Raw genomic sequence first — 16399 nt, 5'->3', positions numbered from 1 at the left:
TCTACAGGTCCAAAGGCTGCACATCTGGAAACAGCTGTTTATAGTTATCATGTAAATATACTTATTCTCATGTTAGTGCCAGCAGCTGGCATCACCTCACAGTGCTGGTCTCACCTCACAGTGCTGGTCTCACCTCACAGTGCCAGCAGCATGGAACCCCTTTCACCATCTTCTTCCTCTCTCCTGGTTTACAAGGAAAACTACAGACGGAGTCTGGAACCGATTTACCTCCTCCAGACCACTGCATCTCGTCCAACTGACAAACAGGTAGAGAAATACAGATGGGTACAGAGACAGACAGACAGGTACAGAGCCAGATGGGTAGACAGAGAGAGAGTAAGACTTAAAAACAACAGAGGCTGCTTCATGTTTTCTGTTTGATCCAATCAGGTTCTCACGTTGAGTCTCAGGTTGTTGGTCCACTGGCCGATCACATGGTAACCAGGATGGCTGTGATTGGTCATCTGAAACTGAAAGATGTCGTAACGGCCGGGAGCGTCCCCGTTCTCATTGAACAGAACCCTGGTTCCTGCACTTCCTGTAGAACACAGACAGAAAGGATCTCATTCAGAGAGTAGAGAGCTTCCTGGTTCCTCTACATCACCTCCAGTCCGTCAGTGTATCATCAGCTGAACCACTGACACTGTAGGTCAAACATCAACTGACACTGTAGCTCAACCATCAACTGATCTACTGACACTGTCCACGAAACATAAAAAAAAAAAAGTTATTCTACTAGAAATCAATTATCTAACGATATAGTTTCTCTAGATGGCATTGCTCTGGCATCCAGCACTACCGTTAAGAACCTCAGAGTTATCTTTGATCAGGATCTGTCTTTTAACTCTTATATAAAACAATTTTCAAGGACAGCGTTTTTTCATTTACGTAATATTTCGAAAATCAGGCAAATCCTGTCTCAAAGCGATGCAGAAAAACTAGTTCATGCATTTGTTACCTCTAGACTAGATTACTGTAACTCCTTATTATCAGGCTGCTCTAATAAGTCTCTTAAATCTCTACAGTTGATCCAGAATGCTGCAGCACGTGTTCTAACAAAAACTAAGAAAAGAGATCATATTACTCCAGTATTAGCTTCTCTGCACTGGCTCCCTGTTAAATCAAGAATAGCATTTAAAATCCTTCTCCTCACCTACAAAGCTCTAACTGGCCAGGCACCGTCTTATCTTAAGGAACTTATAGTTCCATATTACCCAACTAGAGAGCTGCGCTCCATCAATGCAGGGTTACTTGTGGTTCCTAGAGTATATAAAAGTAGGATGGGAGCCAGAGCCTTCAGTTATCAGGCTCCTCTTCTGTGGAACCAGGTTCCAGTTTCAGTCACACTCACCACTAAGAGCAGGCTTAAGACCTTCCTTTTTGATAGCGTTTATAGTTAGGGCTGGTTCAGGTTCGCCTTGGTCCAGTCCCTAGATATGCTGCTATATGCCTAGACAGCCAGGGGATTACTCGCCTTTCTCGCCTCGCAGGTTCCCATGAATCGGGGTTATATCTGGACTGTGATCGTGCCACCTGCTGAGGCCCTGCTGACACCCACTGCTACTACCACTATTATTATTATTCCCTGTACTATTACGCTTATTGGCTTTACTTCTACTCTGGAGTCTTTGTGCTTTCTCGCCTCACAGGTTTCCATAAATCAGGCTGTACCTCGACTGTGGTCGTGCCTCCTGCTGTGGCCCTGCTTACACCCACTGCTACTACCATTATTATTATTAGTCACATTACTATTACTATTCCCTATATCATCCATCCATCCATCGATCTTCCTCCGCTTACCCAGGCCGGGTCGTGGGGGCAGCAAGCTAAGGAGGGTCCTCCAGACGTCTTTCTCCCCAGCAACACTTTCCAGCTCCTCCTGGGGAACCCCGAGGCGTTCCCAGGCCAGACGAGATATATAATCCCTCCAGCATGTTCTGGGTCGACCCCGGGACCTCTTACCAGTTGGACGTGCCTGGAAAACCTCTAAAGGGAGGCGTCCAGTCGGCATCCTGATCAGATGCCCGAACCACCTCAGCTGGCTCCTTTCGACGTGAAGGAGCAGCGGCTCTACTACGAGCTCCTTCCGGATGTCTGAGCTCCTCACCCTATCTCTAAGACTGAGCCCAGCCACCCTACGAAGGAAGCTCATTTCGGCGGCTTGTATCCACGATCTCATTCTTTCGATCACTACCCAAAGCTCATGACCATAGGTGAGGGTTGGAACATAGATGGACTGGTAAATTGAGAGCTTTGCCTTACGGCTCAGCTCCTTCTTCACCACAACGGTCCGGTACAACGCCTGCATCACTGCTGACGCTGCACCGAACTGCCTGTCCATCTCCCGTTCCATTTTACCCTCACTCGTGAATAAGATCCAGAGACACTTGAACTCCCTCGCTTGGTGTAGTGACTCACTCCCCACAGTACCCCCCACAGGACTCCCAGAGGGACACGGTCGAAGGCCTTCTCCAAGTCCACAAAACACATGTAGACTGGATGAACAAACTCCCATGCCCCCTCCAACAGACCTGCGAGGGTAAAGAGCTGGTCCACTGTTACATGGCCAGGACGGAATCTGCATTACTCCTCCTGAATCTGAGGTTCGACAATCGGCCGGAGCCTCCTTTCCAGCACCCTGGAGTAAACTTTCCCGGGGAGGCTGAGCAGTGTGATACCCCTATAATTGGAGCACACTCTCCGGTCCCCCTTTTTGAAAATGGGAACCACCTTCCCGGTCTGCCACTCCACAGGCACTGTACCCGACTTCCACGCGACAGTGAAGAGACGTGTCAACCAAGACAGCCCAACAATGTCCAGAGCCTTTAGCATCTCCGGTCGAATCTCATCCACTCCTGGCGCCTTGTCACTGAAGAGCTTTTTAACTACCTCAACGACCTCTGCCAGGCATATGGACGAGTCTTCCCCTGAGTCTTCAGACTCTGCCTCTTCCACAGAGGACGTATTGGTCGGGTTCAGGAGTTCCTCAAAGTGTTCTTTCCACCGCTCGACAATATCCCCAGTCTGGGTCTGCAGTTCTCCCCCCCTGCTGAGCACAGCCTGAGAAAAGCCCTGTTTCCCCTTTGAGTCGTCTCACGGTTTGCCAGAACTTCCTTGAGGCCAGTAGAAAGTCCTTCTCCATGGCCTCCCCAAACTCCTCCCACACCCGGGTTTTTGCCTCAGCAACTGCCGTAGCAGCAGCCCTTCCTGGCCAACCGGTACCTGCCTGCTGATTCAGGAGACCCCTTGGCCAGCCAAGCCCGAAAGGTCTCCTGCGGGTTCTCAGATTGCCACCACGACAGGCACCGATCGCCTTCCGACCACAACTTCTAGCAGCAGCTTCCACAATGGAGGATTTGAAAATGGCCCACTCGGATTCCATGTCCCCAGCCTCCCTCGGGATGCACGAGAAATTATTCCGGAGGTGGGAGTTGAAGACCGTGCGGACGGGGTCCTCAGCTGGACATTCCCAGTTCACCCTCACCACACGTTTGGGTTTACCGGGTCTGTCCGGCAGCCTCCCCTGCCACCTGATCCAACTCACCACCAGGTGGTGATCAGTTGACAGCTCTGCTCCTCTCTTCACCCGAGTGTCCAAGACATACGGCCGCAGGTCTGATGACACAACTACAAAGTCGATCATAGAACTTTGGCCTAAGGTGTTCTGGTACCAAGTACACTTATGAACCTTTCTATGCTCAAACATGGTGTTCGTTATGGACAATCCATGACTAGCACAGAAGTCCAAGAACAAAACACCACTCGGGTTCAGATCAGGCCGTTCCTCCCAATCACACCCCTCCAGGTTTTTCCATCATTACCCACATGAGCGTTGAAGTCTCCCAGAAGAACTATGGAGTCCCCAGTTGGCGCCTTTTCCAGAACGCCACCCAAGGACTCCAAGAAGGCCGCGTACTCCGAACTGCCGTTTGGTGCATAGGCATAATACAGTGCTGATTTCTGTATATGGTAGATTTGAAGCATTGTCCTGAATGTTCTACCAGTAAAGACCAATGATAGCAATGTTTTGTATTCCCTATGTCATTTTTATTATTAGTCACATTACTATTACTATTCCCTGTACTATTACGCTTATTGGCTTTGCTTCTAGCCTGAAACCCTTTTCGCTTTTTCGCCTCGCAGATTTCCATGCATCGTTGTGGTACCTGGACCATGGTCGTGCCTCCTGCTGTGACCCGCCTGACACCCACTGCTACTACCATTATTATTAGTCACATTATTATTACTATTCCGTATATCATTATTTTAATTCTACTATAGTCATTGCTGCTTTTATTATACAGTCAGGTCCATAAATATTTGGACATTGACACAATTTTCATCATTTCGGCTCTGTACACAACCACAATGGATTTGAAATGAAACAATCAAGATGTGCTTTGAGTGCAGACTTTCAGCTTCAATTTGAGGGTATTTACATCCAAATCAGGTGACGGTGTAGGAATTACAAGACATTTTATACGTGGTCCCTCCCTTTTGAAGGGACCAAAAGTTAATTGGACAATTGGCTGATCAGCTGTTCCATGGCCAGGTGTGTGTTATTCCCTCATTATTTCATTAACAAGGAGCAGATAAAAGGTCTAGAGTTCATTTCAAGTGTGGGATTTTGCATTTGGAATCTGTTGCTGTCAATTCTCAATATGAAGTCCAAAGAGCTGTCGCTATCAGTGAGGCAAGCCATCATTAGGCTGAAGAATCAGAACAAACCCATCAGAGAGATAGCAAAAACATTAGGTGTGGCCAAATCCACTGTTTGGTACATTCTTAAAAAGAAAGACCCGGAAGACCAAGGAAAACAACTGTGGTTGATGACCGAAGAATTCTTTACCAGGTGAAGAAAAACCCCTTCACAACAGGTAGGCGTATCCGTGTCAAAGTCAACAATCAAGAGAAGCCTTCACCAGAGTTAGAGTTTGCCAAAAAAACATCTAAAAAAGTCTGTACAGTTCTGGAACAACATCCTATGGACAGATGAGACACAGATCAACTTGTACCAGAATGATGGAAAGAGAGAAGAGTACAGAGAAGGGAAGGAACTGCTCATGATCCAAAGCATAGCACCTCATCAGTGAAGCATGGTGGTGGTAGTGTTATGGCGTGGCCATGTATGGCTGCCAATGGAACTGTTCCCTCGGATGATGTGACTGCTGACAAAAGCAGCAGGATGAATTCTGAAGTGTTTCGGGCGATATTATCTGCTCATATTCAGCCAAATGCTTCAAAACTCATTGGACTGCGCTTCACAGTGCAGATGGACAATGACCCCAAGCATACTGCAAACACAACCAAAGAGTTTATCAAGGCAAAGAAGTGGAATGTTCTGCAATGGCCAAGTCAATCACCTGACCTGAATCCAATTGAGCATGCATTTCACTTGCTGAAGACAAAGCTGAAGGGAAACAAGGAACAAGCAGGAACTGAAGACAGTGTCAGTAGAGGCCTGGCAGAGCATCACCAGGGATGAAACCCAGCGTCTGGTGATGTCTATGGGTTCCAGACTTCAGGCTGTCATTGACTGCAAAGGATTTGCAACCAAATATTGAAAGTGACAATTTGATTTATGATTATGTTACTTTGTCCAATTACTTTTGGTCCCTTCAAAAGGGAGGGACCACGTATATCATTTGTTGTAATTGTTGTAAGGTCACAGCTTCTTCCTGTCCTGGCCCCTCAGTGGTGGAATGAACTCCCCACTGACGTCAGGACAGCAGAGTCACTGCCCATCTTTAACCTCACCTCTTCAAGAAGTACTACCCTGAGCCTTCCTCGTAGCACCTATTATATTCGTATTAGTCTGTTGCAATTATTGTTTTCGTGGTAATTTGCTTCTGCACTGTACTTTTGCTCTGGTTTATGCTTTAAGATGCTTGTTTAAGAAAGGAGATGCACTTATGACTTCTGGTGACTAGTAGTTCTCTTGAATACCTATGTTGAATACACTTCCTGTAAGTCGCTTTGGATAAAAGCGTCTGCTAAATGACTGTAATGTAATGTAATGTAATGTAATGTAATTGCTACACCGTCACCTGATTTGGATGTAAATACCCTCAAATCAAAGCTGAACATCTGCACTCAAAGCACATCTTGATTGTTTCATTTCAAATCCATTGTGGTTGTGTACAGAGCCAAAATTATGAAAATAATTGTCCTGTAAGTAGTCTCCTTGGTTTCCTTGGTTACTCTGCTTACTACTGTGATTATATGAATCATTTATGTCATAAACACTGAATGTGTTGTAACTCTGTTATGTTGTTCATTCTGTACACATGACATCTATTGACTTCTGTCCATCCTGGAGAAGGATCTAAGGACAGAGGAGGTGAGGGTCTAAGGACAGAGGACGTGAGGGTCTAAGGACAGAGGATGTGAGGGTCTAAGGACAGAGGACGTGAGGGTCTAAGGACAGAGGATGTGAGGATCTAAGGACAGAGGATGTGAGGGTCTAAGGACAGAGGATGTGAGGGTCTAAGGACAGAGGATGTGAGGGTCTAAGGACAGAGGATGTGAGGGTCTAAGGACAGAGGATGTGAGGGTCTAAGGACAGAGGATGTGAGGGTCTAAGGACAGAGGATGTGAGGGTCTAAGGACAGAGGATGTGAGGATCTAAGGACAGAGGATGTGCTTTTGTTTCTACCTGTGTCTCTAGGATGTGAGGATCTAAGGACAGAGGATGTGCTTTTGTTTCTACCTGTGTCTCTACCTGTGTCTCTACCTGTGTCTCTACCTGTGTCTCTACCTGTGTCTCTACCTGTGTTTCTACCTGTGTCTCTACCTGTGTCTCTACCTGTGTTTCTACCTGTGTCTCTACCTGTGTCTCTACCTGTGTCTCTACCTGTGTCTCTACCTGTGTCACTACCTGTGTCTCTACCTGTGTCTCTACCTGTGTCTCTACCTGTGTCTCTACCTGTGTCTCTACCTGTGTCTCTACCTGTGTCTCTACCTGTGTCTCTACCTGTGTCTCTACCTGTGTCTCTACCTGTGTCTCTACCTGTGTCTCTACCTGTGTCTCTACCTGTGTCTCTACCTGTGTCACTACCTGTGTCACTACCTGTGTCTCTACCTGTGTTTCTACCTGTGTCTCTACCTGTGTCTCTACCTGTGTCTCTACCTGTGTCTCTACCTGTGTTTCTACCTGTGTCTCTACCTGTGTCTCTACCTGTGTCTCTACCTGTGTCTCTACCTGTGTCTCTACCTGTGTCTCTACCTGTGTCTCTACCTGTGTCTCTACCTGTGTCTCTACCTGTGTCTCTACCTGTGTCTCTACCTGTGTCTCTACCTGTGTCTCTACCTGTGTCTCTACCTGTGTCTCTACCTGTGTCTCTACCTGTGTCACTACCTGTGTCTCTACCTGTGTTTCTACCTGTGTCTCTACCTGTGTCTCTACCTGTGTCTCTGCCTTTGTCTCTACCTGTGTCTCTGCCTTTGTCTCTACCTGTGCTTCTACCTGTGTCTAACCTCAGATTCGTTCCGGGGCTGGGATTAATACCTACCTGCCTGGTCCGACCCCGTCGGCCCTGATCTCTCTGATCTCTCTGCTCCTACTTGAGACTCTGTCCCAGTTCACTTAAACTTCCACTCCGACTAGTTTTATTAAGTTAAGTCCACTTTAAACGGTCTCCTGATCTTGTCCCATGGTTCGGGTTGTTTTTGTTAATCTTTGTGCAGAAATTGAACATGTGAAATAAATCAGCTAGATGGAAACACAATATATTTTGCTTCATCCTGCAGATTGTTTCAGCAGCTGCTCACTTTATTACACACACACACACACACACACACACACACACACACACACACACACACACACACACACACACACACACACACACACACACACACACACACACACACACACACACACACAGTAAGACATTGATTCCTCAGGGGAAACATGTAAAGTGAATTAAGTTATTTTTAATGTATTATCTCTGTGAGTGTGAATAAAGAAAAAGGTGCAGTGAAAATCAAACTGCTGCTGAGACTAGAACACGAACCACGAAGAACAGTGAGACCAGATGAAACTGTTTATGAACCTGGTGGTGTGGGTTTATGAACCTGGTGGTGTGGGACCAGATGAAACTGTTTATGAACCTGGTGGTGTGGGACCAGATGAAACTGTTTATGAACCTGGTGGTGTGGGACCAGATGAAACTGTTTATGAACCTGGTGGTGTGGGATGCTAGTTTAGAGAAACTTTAGTGAGAAGATCAACCTGAAGCTATAAAAGTGAGGGGGACCCCAGTGGACACATACTATTCTGTTTCGTCAGAGGCTGTTGGATGATCTGACGAGTACTTTATTTAATGCAGATACGATCCTTAAACCAACAAGCTTTTACCTCAGGGGTCAGCATCAGAGTCCCCGTTCAGGTTTTTGTAGGATATTGTCACAGTCACGCCTGTTCACTCTTCCGGCACTCTGTCTATTTCTCTCAGCTCACTCCAACCACTCCCAGCCCAGCCCTCCCTCCCTCCCTCACTCACCTAATCAGTCTCATGCAGTGCACCTGACCGCCACGCCCACCTCATCAGCGCAATCTCTCTCACCTGAGCACTCTGCTTCACTCACAGTATAAAGGCCCCACTCACTCACTCACTCCCTGCCAGATCGTGCTCCGCATTCATGCCAGACCTTCCAGAATTATTCCCCGGACTGATTTCCTGTTGCTGACCCTGCCTGTTTGGACACTTTGCCTCTGCCCTGGTAAACGACTCAGCTTTCCGTCTCCGACCACGATATTCCTGCCTTGCCTCTGCCCTGGTTAGCCGCCTTAGCCTTCTGTCCCCGACCACGAGATCAGCCTCCGCTTCCTCTGGTTTCTGTCTGCCTGCTTTGCTGACGGCTCGGCGCTTCCCCGATTGGAATATACACCTTGAGTCATCTCCTGCCTGTCTGTCTGCTGTGTGCTCTGCTTTCAATAAAGCTCCTGAACATTACTCTGTCTCCTGGTCGAACTGCATTTGGGTCCAGACCACACCCGTTACAGATATCTTTGAACCAAATATGGAGAGAGACAGGTCGTCAGAAAGGCAGATTTCATGGTGTGCAGCTGTGGTTGTTACACATTAAATCCTCTCAGTCTTCCAGCTGCTGCAGCTTCTCGTCCTTATAGAATAAATATAGATTTGTTGTCTAACAGAATGAAACTGCTGCAGTTTGTTGTGCTGCACTGAAAGTTCAGTTTCTCTCAGTTTCTGTCTGTCATGGTAGACTAACCTGACTGAACAACATATCTGAAGACTCTCAGTCATCAGGTCAGTCAGTCCTCCATATAGAGACTCATGTCATCTCTCACATGTTAGAAAGAAGACAGATGTTTAAAAACTGAAGGAGGGTTATTTTCCTCAAGAAAAGTGATTTCTGCATCTGCTGCTGGCCGGTGAGCTTCTGAAGGCCTTCAAGCAAACAGTCATTCATGTCTTAAGATACAACCCCCAATCTGTGGTAATTGAATAAAGTGTTGAAGAGATGTGGTTGTGTTTATTCATGGCCAACAGGTGGAGCTATTGGTGCCATGACAATATGTTGTTCATATGCTTCTGGAGAAGCTGTGTTTCAAGTTTCATCTTATCAAAGTCAACAGGCCACGTCCTTAAAAGTTTGGTGACAATTACAGACAAGTTCCTCGCCCTCCAAACACAGAAGCATCTTGGCTCTGAGCCTTCTTACCGTTGAAGTTGACGGCTCTGATGTAGTCGAGCAGCAAGCGTCCCTCCACGGGGTCCATGTTGCTGCAGACTCCGGGGCTGCTGGGACACAGGTCCAGGTGCATGCTGTGCAGAGCATAGGCGACGGCGTAAACTGCATCGATCACAAACTGAACCTTCCCCTCCTGCTCGTAGGACGAGTCCCGACCGATCCTCTCCTCACCTGCAAGGACACACACACGGTCACATGACGGGGGGTTCAGCCCCAGACCCCGCCCCTTCAGCTGTGCGTACCTGTACATTTCTTCCTCTCAGGGTCCAGTTTGATTCCAGGCCGGGTCAATTTACACCTGAAGTTGTCCTCCCAGAATTCATTGAACCAAATGTTTCTGCGGTTGTTCTCCAGAGAACGAGACATGAAATACTGATCAAAGCCTGTAAAACACGCACACGCACACAGATTCAGGCTCAGTCTCTCTCAGTCCGTCATGTTTTTGTACGATTATTTTTACCGTCTATTGAAGCCCGTTTGGGGAGGATTGTCACAGCGCCCTCGGCGACGTCCTCCAGCTCTGTGATTGGGGAACTTTTTGCTCCCCAGCTGTCCGACCCGACAAACAGGAAGTGACCGGTCAGGTTAGCACGCTTTGCCGCTTCAAGGACACGCCTACCAGGAAGAGAGGGGAGCCGTCAGAGTGGAGTCATGTGACCATAGAAGTGAAAACTGGAGTCTTGATCATAACAGCTGGTTTGTTGTTGATATGAACCAGATGGTCTGTGTTCTTACTTTATGTCGTCCTCGTTGGCAAAGATGATGACTCCTCTGGCGTTGCTCGTCTCCATCAGACGTTTGATGATCTTATCAAACTCTCCGGCTGTCGACTCGCGAGGAATCTTCACCGACTGAGCGATACACACCCCACCTGACAGAGAGACAGACAGGAACACATAGAGATAGACAGGTTAACTATGAGATGTGTTGACAGACAGGTACAGAGAGAGAGAGATAAACATGTTTACTGTGAAACAGAGAGAGACAGGTTTACTGTGAGACATAGACAGACAAGTACAGAGTGAGACGGACATGTTTACTGTGAGACAGAAAGACATAGGTTTACTGTAAAACGTGTCGACAGGTACAGAGAGAGACAGGTTAACTGAGAGACAGACAGGTATAGAGAGGTGAACTGTGAGATGAATAGAAAGACAGGTTTACTGTGAGACAGACAGGTTTAATGATGATGAAGCTTAGCCTTCGTCACATGAACACATGAAATGGTTATAGATTTGACTCTTTGATCTCTTCTTCTTCGGTGGTGATTTATTAGATTCTACCTCATTCACCAAACGGGAAACTGTTTTATTTTGAAGATTTTCTGGAAACTCTATTTGAACAGAGGATTTTATTTTGGATTCAATTTTACTTCCTGATCCCAAAAGAAACACAGAATCTGAGATTCTTAATTGTTCTTAATCATCATCATCATCATCATCATCATCATCATCATCATCATCATTATTATTATTATTAACCTTTGGAACAAAGCTCATGTTCATTTGAGCCACTATGAAAAACAAACGTTCTGTTTACACTTTGACATAAAGAAGTCTGTGATAAATACAATATGTTTAGGCTTTGTTATAAAAGTAGTAGAATTATGTAATACCTAATTTATTATTAAATGTGTATATATATATATATATATATATATGTGTATATATATATATGTATATATAGAACATATGACCTTTAACCCCGTAGATGATTCTTTATCTCTGTAGTTTCTTGTCACTGGAATTCTGGGAAAGAAAGGTGAGTTATTCCAGAAACATGATGTTTTTAAAATCCGGAGAGAACCGTCATGATTTGCAACATGTGGACTAGAACCGGTCAGGGGCCTCGTAGAGTAGAACCCAGTAGAACCCGTTAGAAGACGTACCGGCCTCTCTTGAGATCTGCAGGAAGGCATCCACGCCGCTCTCCCCGTAGTTCCCCTCCGACGCCACAGTGGACACGTAGTTCCAGTCCAGAGCCCGGACCACGTCCAGCATGGCCTGGGCCTGGTACGAGTCCGGAGGAACCACCCGGGAGAAGAAGTCGTAGCGGTTACTGTCGCTGAGCTCCGGGGCCGTCGAGGCGTAGCTCACCTGGGGGATCTGGATCAATAATCAATAATCAATCGTTCAGATGAATAATCATTAGAAATAACTGGACTGTATTGATCAGTAACTGGACTGTATTGATCAGTAACTGGACTGTATTGATCAGTAACTGGACTGTATTGATCAGTAACTGGACTGTATTGATCGAGGGCGGTGGTCTCATAGTCCAGGTCTAGCCCCTGTCTCCTCTTTTGCTCCGCCTGCAGGTAACAGAGGGACAGCCCCCCCCCACACACACACACACATTAACACAGACACACACACATTAACACAGCTACAATGTTGTGTGTTAATTTGATTGTTCTTATTGAAGCTCTGACACACATTCAGCTGCTGTTGCACAACACTAATCCTGTGTGTGTGTGTGTGTGTGTGTGTGTGTGTGTGTGTGTGTGTGTGTGTGTGTGTGTGTGTGTGTGTGTGTGTGTGTGTGTGTGTGTGTGTGTGTGTGTGTGTGTGTGTGTGTGTGCAGATTAATGAAGGACTTTACATTAACGAGCTCTAAAAGCAGACCTCGTTATGACAGTCATCTTCAGTGGAGCAAATATGAACATCAACTGTTGGGTTGTAGGTTTGGTAGAAAACATCAAAGCTCTCTGATTGGTCAACGTGTTGGAGCTCCATTTTCACACTGTGACTATCTTCAGGAGAGACTGAATATGTCCTCTATATTTAAAACAACATAAGCTTTCATAGCAGTGACTGAGCTCTGAGCTGTCAGGACCTCTGGAGATTATTCCTTCAGTACTACTAGATATACCCAATCTAGAAATATTAAACTGACGCCACTAAACTGACTCCATTAAACTAAACAGACTCTGGAAATAGCAAAACCTCCACACATTTTCAAAAAAAGGCTGGTTCAGGTCTATAGTTAGGACTGGTTCAGGTCTATAGTTAGGACTGGATCAGGTTTATAGTTAGGACTGGTTCTGGTTTATAGTTAGGACTGGTTCAGGTCTATAGTTAGGACTGGATCAGGTCTATAGTTAGGACTGGTTCAGGTCTATAGTTAGGACTGGATCAGGTCTATAGTTAGGACTGGATCAGGTTTATAGTTAGGACTATCAGGTTATAGGACTGGATCAGGTCTATAGTTAGGACTGGTTCAGGTCTATAGTTAGGACTGGTTCAGGTCTATAGTTAGGACTGGATCAGGTCTATAGTTAGGACTGGATCAGGTCTATAGTTAGGACTGGTTCAGGTCTATAGTTAGGACTGGTTCAGGTTTATAGTTAGGACTGGTTCAGGTCTATAGTTAGGACTGGATCAGGTCTATAGTTAGGACTGGTTCAGGTTTATAGTTAGGACTGGTTCAGGTTTATAGTTAGGACTGGTTCAGGTTTATAGTTAGGACTGGTTCAGGTCTATAGTTAGGACTAGATCAGGTCTATAGTTAGGACTGGTTCAGGTCTATAGTTAGGACTGGATCAGGTCTATAGTTAGGACTGGATCAGGTCTATAGTTAGGACTGGAGACCTCCTTTAAAAACAACATGGCAGCATCTCCTCTGTTTGACTCTGTCTAATGCTTTTTAAAGCTCCACACTGGAAGAGTTATTTTGGACTTTTGATGATTTGTCAAGTCTGACGGATTCAAAGATCATAGAACAGGATTCATATATTATTCACCTCAAACAACCTCAGGATGTTGGCCACCATTATGGACACAGAGCTGGCTGACGCTCCAATCACTCCCACCACCCGCTCTGGTTTGCGGATGATGGGTGGCTCTCCGTTGGAGCAGCGGATGTCAGACGTGTCTTTCTGGATCAGTGCCTGGACAAAGGTGAGTGACTGTTCCAGGGCGTAGGTGTCTCTGGAGCAGGTGTCCAGGATTCGGGCCCCCAGCGTGATGTTGGGCAGCAGCTCCGGGTCACTGTTGATCTGGTCCAGAGCGTATAACATGGCCTCCATACGGTGGATACCCTTCTCCTTCTTCAGCTCTCCACAGGGCAGACCGTGGGGGCCACGGGAGTGGATGGGGAACAACCCCCCCAAAGTGATGTCACCTGGTATCTTTATGGAGTGGGGGTGGAAGTGCTGGTGGGAGGCGCTCACCTGTACCACCTGTCCACCAATCCACAGCCAGAAACACTGACAGAGTGTCCATCTAATCCAGAACAGGATATGAAAATGATGATGATGATGCTGATGATGAAGATGCTGATGATGATGACGACATTGGTGGAAGGGAAGGGAGTAAGGGGAGGGACCTGGGGTGAGGGGTAACCCTGTCATACTGAGGTGAGCTTCAGGTGAGAATGTTCATCCTGCTGTGGACACCTGAGAAGAAATCAATCAATCAATCAATCAATCAATCAATCAATCAATCAATCAATCAATCAATCAATCAATCAATCGACCAATCGACCAATCAATCATCAAGCAAGCAATCAATTAAATTCTCAATCAAAAGTCTGTTTGACCTATTGATTGAATGTCTGCTCACTCCTCAGAAACTCTCTTCTCACTCTTAAGGAACTCACTGTTAACTCTTCAGAAACCATCAGCTCACTCTTCAAAGTATCTGCTCACTCTTTACAAACTCTCTTCTCACTCTTTACAAACTCTGCTCACTCTTTACAAACTCTCTGCTCACTCTTTACAAACTCTCTTCTCACTCTTTACAAACTCTGCTCACTCTTTACAAACTCTCTGCTCACTCTTTACAAACTCTGCTCACTCTTACAAACTCACTGCTAACTCTTCAGAAACCATCAGCTCACTCTTCAAAGTATCTGCTCACTCTTTACAAACTCTCTACTCACTCTTTACAAACTCTCTGCTCACTCTTTACAAACTCTCTGCTCACTCTTTAGAAACTCCCTGTTCACTTTTTAGAAACTCTCTGCTCACTCTTTAGAAACTCCCTGCTCACTCTTTAGAAACTCCCTGTTCACCTTTTAGAAACTCTCTGCTCACTCTTTAGAAACTCCCTGCTCACTCTCTGCTCACTCTTTAGAAACTCAGATAAGATAAGATAATCCTTTATTAGTCCCGCAGCGGGGAAATTTGCAACACTGTTCTGCTCACTGTTTAGAAAACATCAGCTCACTCTCCAAAACTCTCCTCTCACTCTTCTGAAACTCTCTGCTCACTCTTCTGAGACTCTCTGCTCACTATTTAGAAACTCTGCTCACTATTTAGAAACTCTGTTCACTCTTTGGAAACTATTTGCTTACTCTTTAGAAACTCTGTTCACTCTTCAGAAACTCTCTGCTCACTCTTCAGATTATATTAGAAATATTACTCATACCTGTATCACTCTGATATGTTTAACAGAACATCACACTCTTCTGTGTTCATTGGAGGAGAATGAGTTAATAATCTGTAAATCTGAATAGTTTATTGTTCACCATCACAAATACATTGAGAACTTTGGGAAATGTAGTTCTTTTATGGAGTTTCTTTCTTCTACGGCAGATGGATTTTGGAAATATTCCGTGTCATTCTTAAATGCTAAGTGATGGAGGTGATTTAAACAGAAAGAGAATCAGTTTAGTTGCTTTAAAAACTGGATTTGTTTTTTTAAACAGGGTGAAGGAAGTGTAGAGCCACAAGTTTAGACAAATCTAAATGAAACAGGAATTGAATGTTTTAAATATGAATATACTTAAATATATATATATATATATATATATATATATATTTAAACTCACTGTGTGTAAAATCTCAAAGACATTATGTGAAACTGTGACATTTTTTTTATCTCAATGAGGCTTCAAGATTACTTTTATTAAAATAATATTTAATAGTATGTTGAGTAATTATTGAAAATTCCTAAAGTGGAGAAGCTGTTGCTCTCATTAGGAATTGAGATATAGTTATTTTATATCTGAAATGAGAACAAATCCTAGAAGTAAAAAGTGTTTTAAGAGAGAAACGTGACAAACAGGAAACAATAATAAAGTTAAAATGTATATATACACGCTGCAGATGCAATAAATCAAATTTAAGTCTTCACATCAGCAGCTATTCTTCTTTATTTTAATTATTGATTCAACTGCAGATCACTATCTCCACTGAAGTTAATCATTTGATCTGAGTGACGTTTTTAAATGTTTTCAGTTTACTGTGATATGAAACTCCAGAGTTCCTAGATATTCATATAAATATGAACTGTGGCGCAGCAGAGACCAGGGAGGCTTTAGATGATTGAGTGATTAATGAGGCTAAAACTAAAAGTAATTACTTTTCTGTTGATCAACCAATCAACTGATTTAAACTGAGGCTGGACGGAACGAGTCCCCAAAGAATAAATATCTGCTCATTATGAATAATGCACTTTATTCTAAATGTAATTTACCTTCGGCTGTAATGTCACTGGTTTCCAACAGCAGCTGGACTGGTTTCATCCTCTGGTTGGGGTTAGATCCTCGCACTAGTCTGCTTTAACTCTCATTCCATCACCTGCTTCCATTTGTTCCAGAGAATCAGAGCGGAACTGGTCTGATCCCGGTCCCCGGTCCTGGTCCCGGTCCTGGTCCCGGTCCTGGTCCCCTCCGGCTGCTGGTCCGTCAGGTGAGAGGATCCAGTTCAGTTCCTGCTGATCCTCCAGTCGGTGGA

At 45.1% G+C, this 16399-nt stretch overlaps 1 protein-coding gene across 1 annotated transcript in view; it reads right to left on the bottom strand.

Moving 5' to 3' along the window:
* Nucleotides 1-16399, bottom strand: part of grm6a (glutamate receptor, metabotropic 6a) — a 29894-nt gene that overhangs the window by 13461 nt on the left and 34 nt on the right. Inside the window, 9 exon segments of the mRNA XM_054598580.1 lie at nucleotides 134-256; nucleotides 399-538; nucleotides 9691-9891; nucleotides 9963-10103; nucleotides 10181-10335; nucleotides 10456-10591; nucleotides 11609-11825; nucleotides 13463-13927; nucleotides 16230-16399. The exon segment at nucleotides 16230-16399 is cut by the window's right edge and continues 34 nt beyond it. Of these exon segments, the coding sequence (XP_054454555.1) occupies nucleotides 134-256; nucleotides 399-538; nucleotides 9691-9891; nucleotides 9963-10103; nucleotides 10181-10335; nucleotides 10456-10591; nucleotides 11609-11825; nucleotides 13463-13927; nucleotides 16230-16399 (1748 nt within the window).

Source organism: Anoplopoma fimbria, chromosome 1 (genome assembly GCF_027596085.1).
Source record: "Anoplopoma fimbria isolate UVic2021 breed Golden Eagle Sablefish chromosome 1, Afim_UVic_2022, whole genome shotgun sequence".
NCBI classification, from domain to species: domain Eukaryota; kingdom Metazoa; phylum Chordata; class Actinopteri; order Perciformes; family Anoplopomatidae; genus Anoplopoma; species Anoplopoma fimbria.
This window is presented reverse-complemented; position numbering and strand designations above follow the sequence as displayed.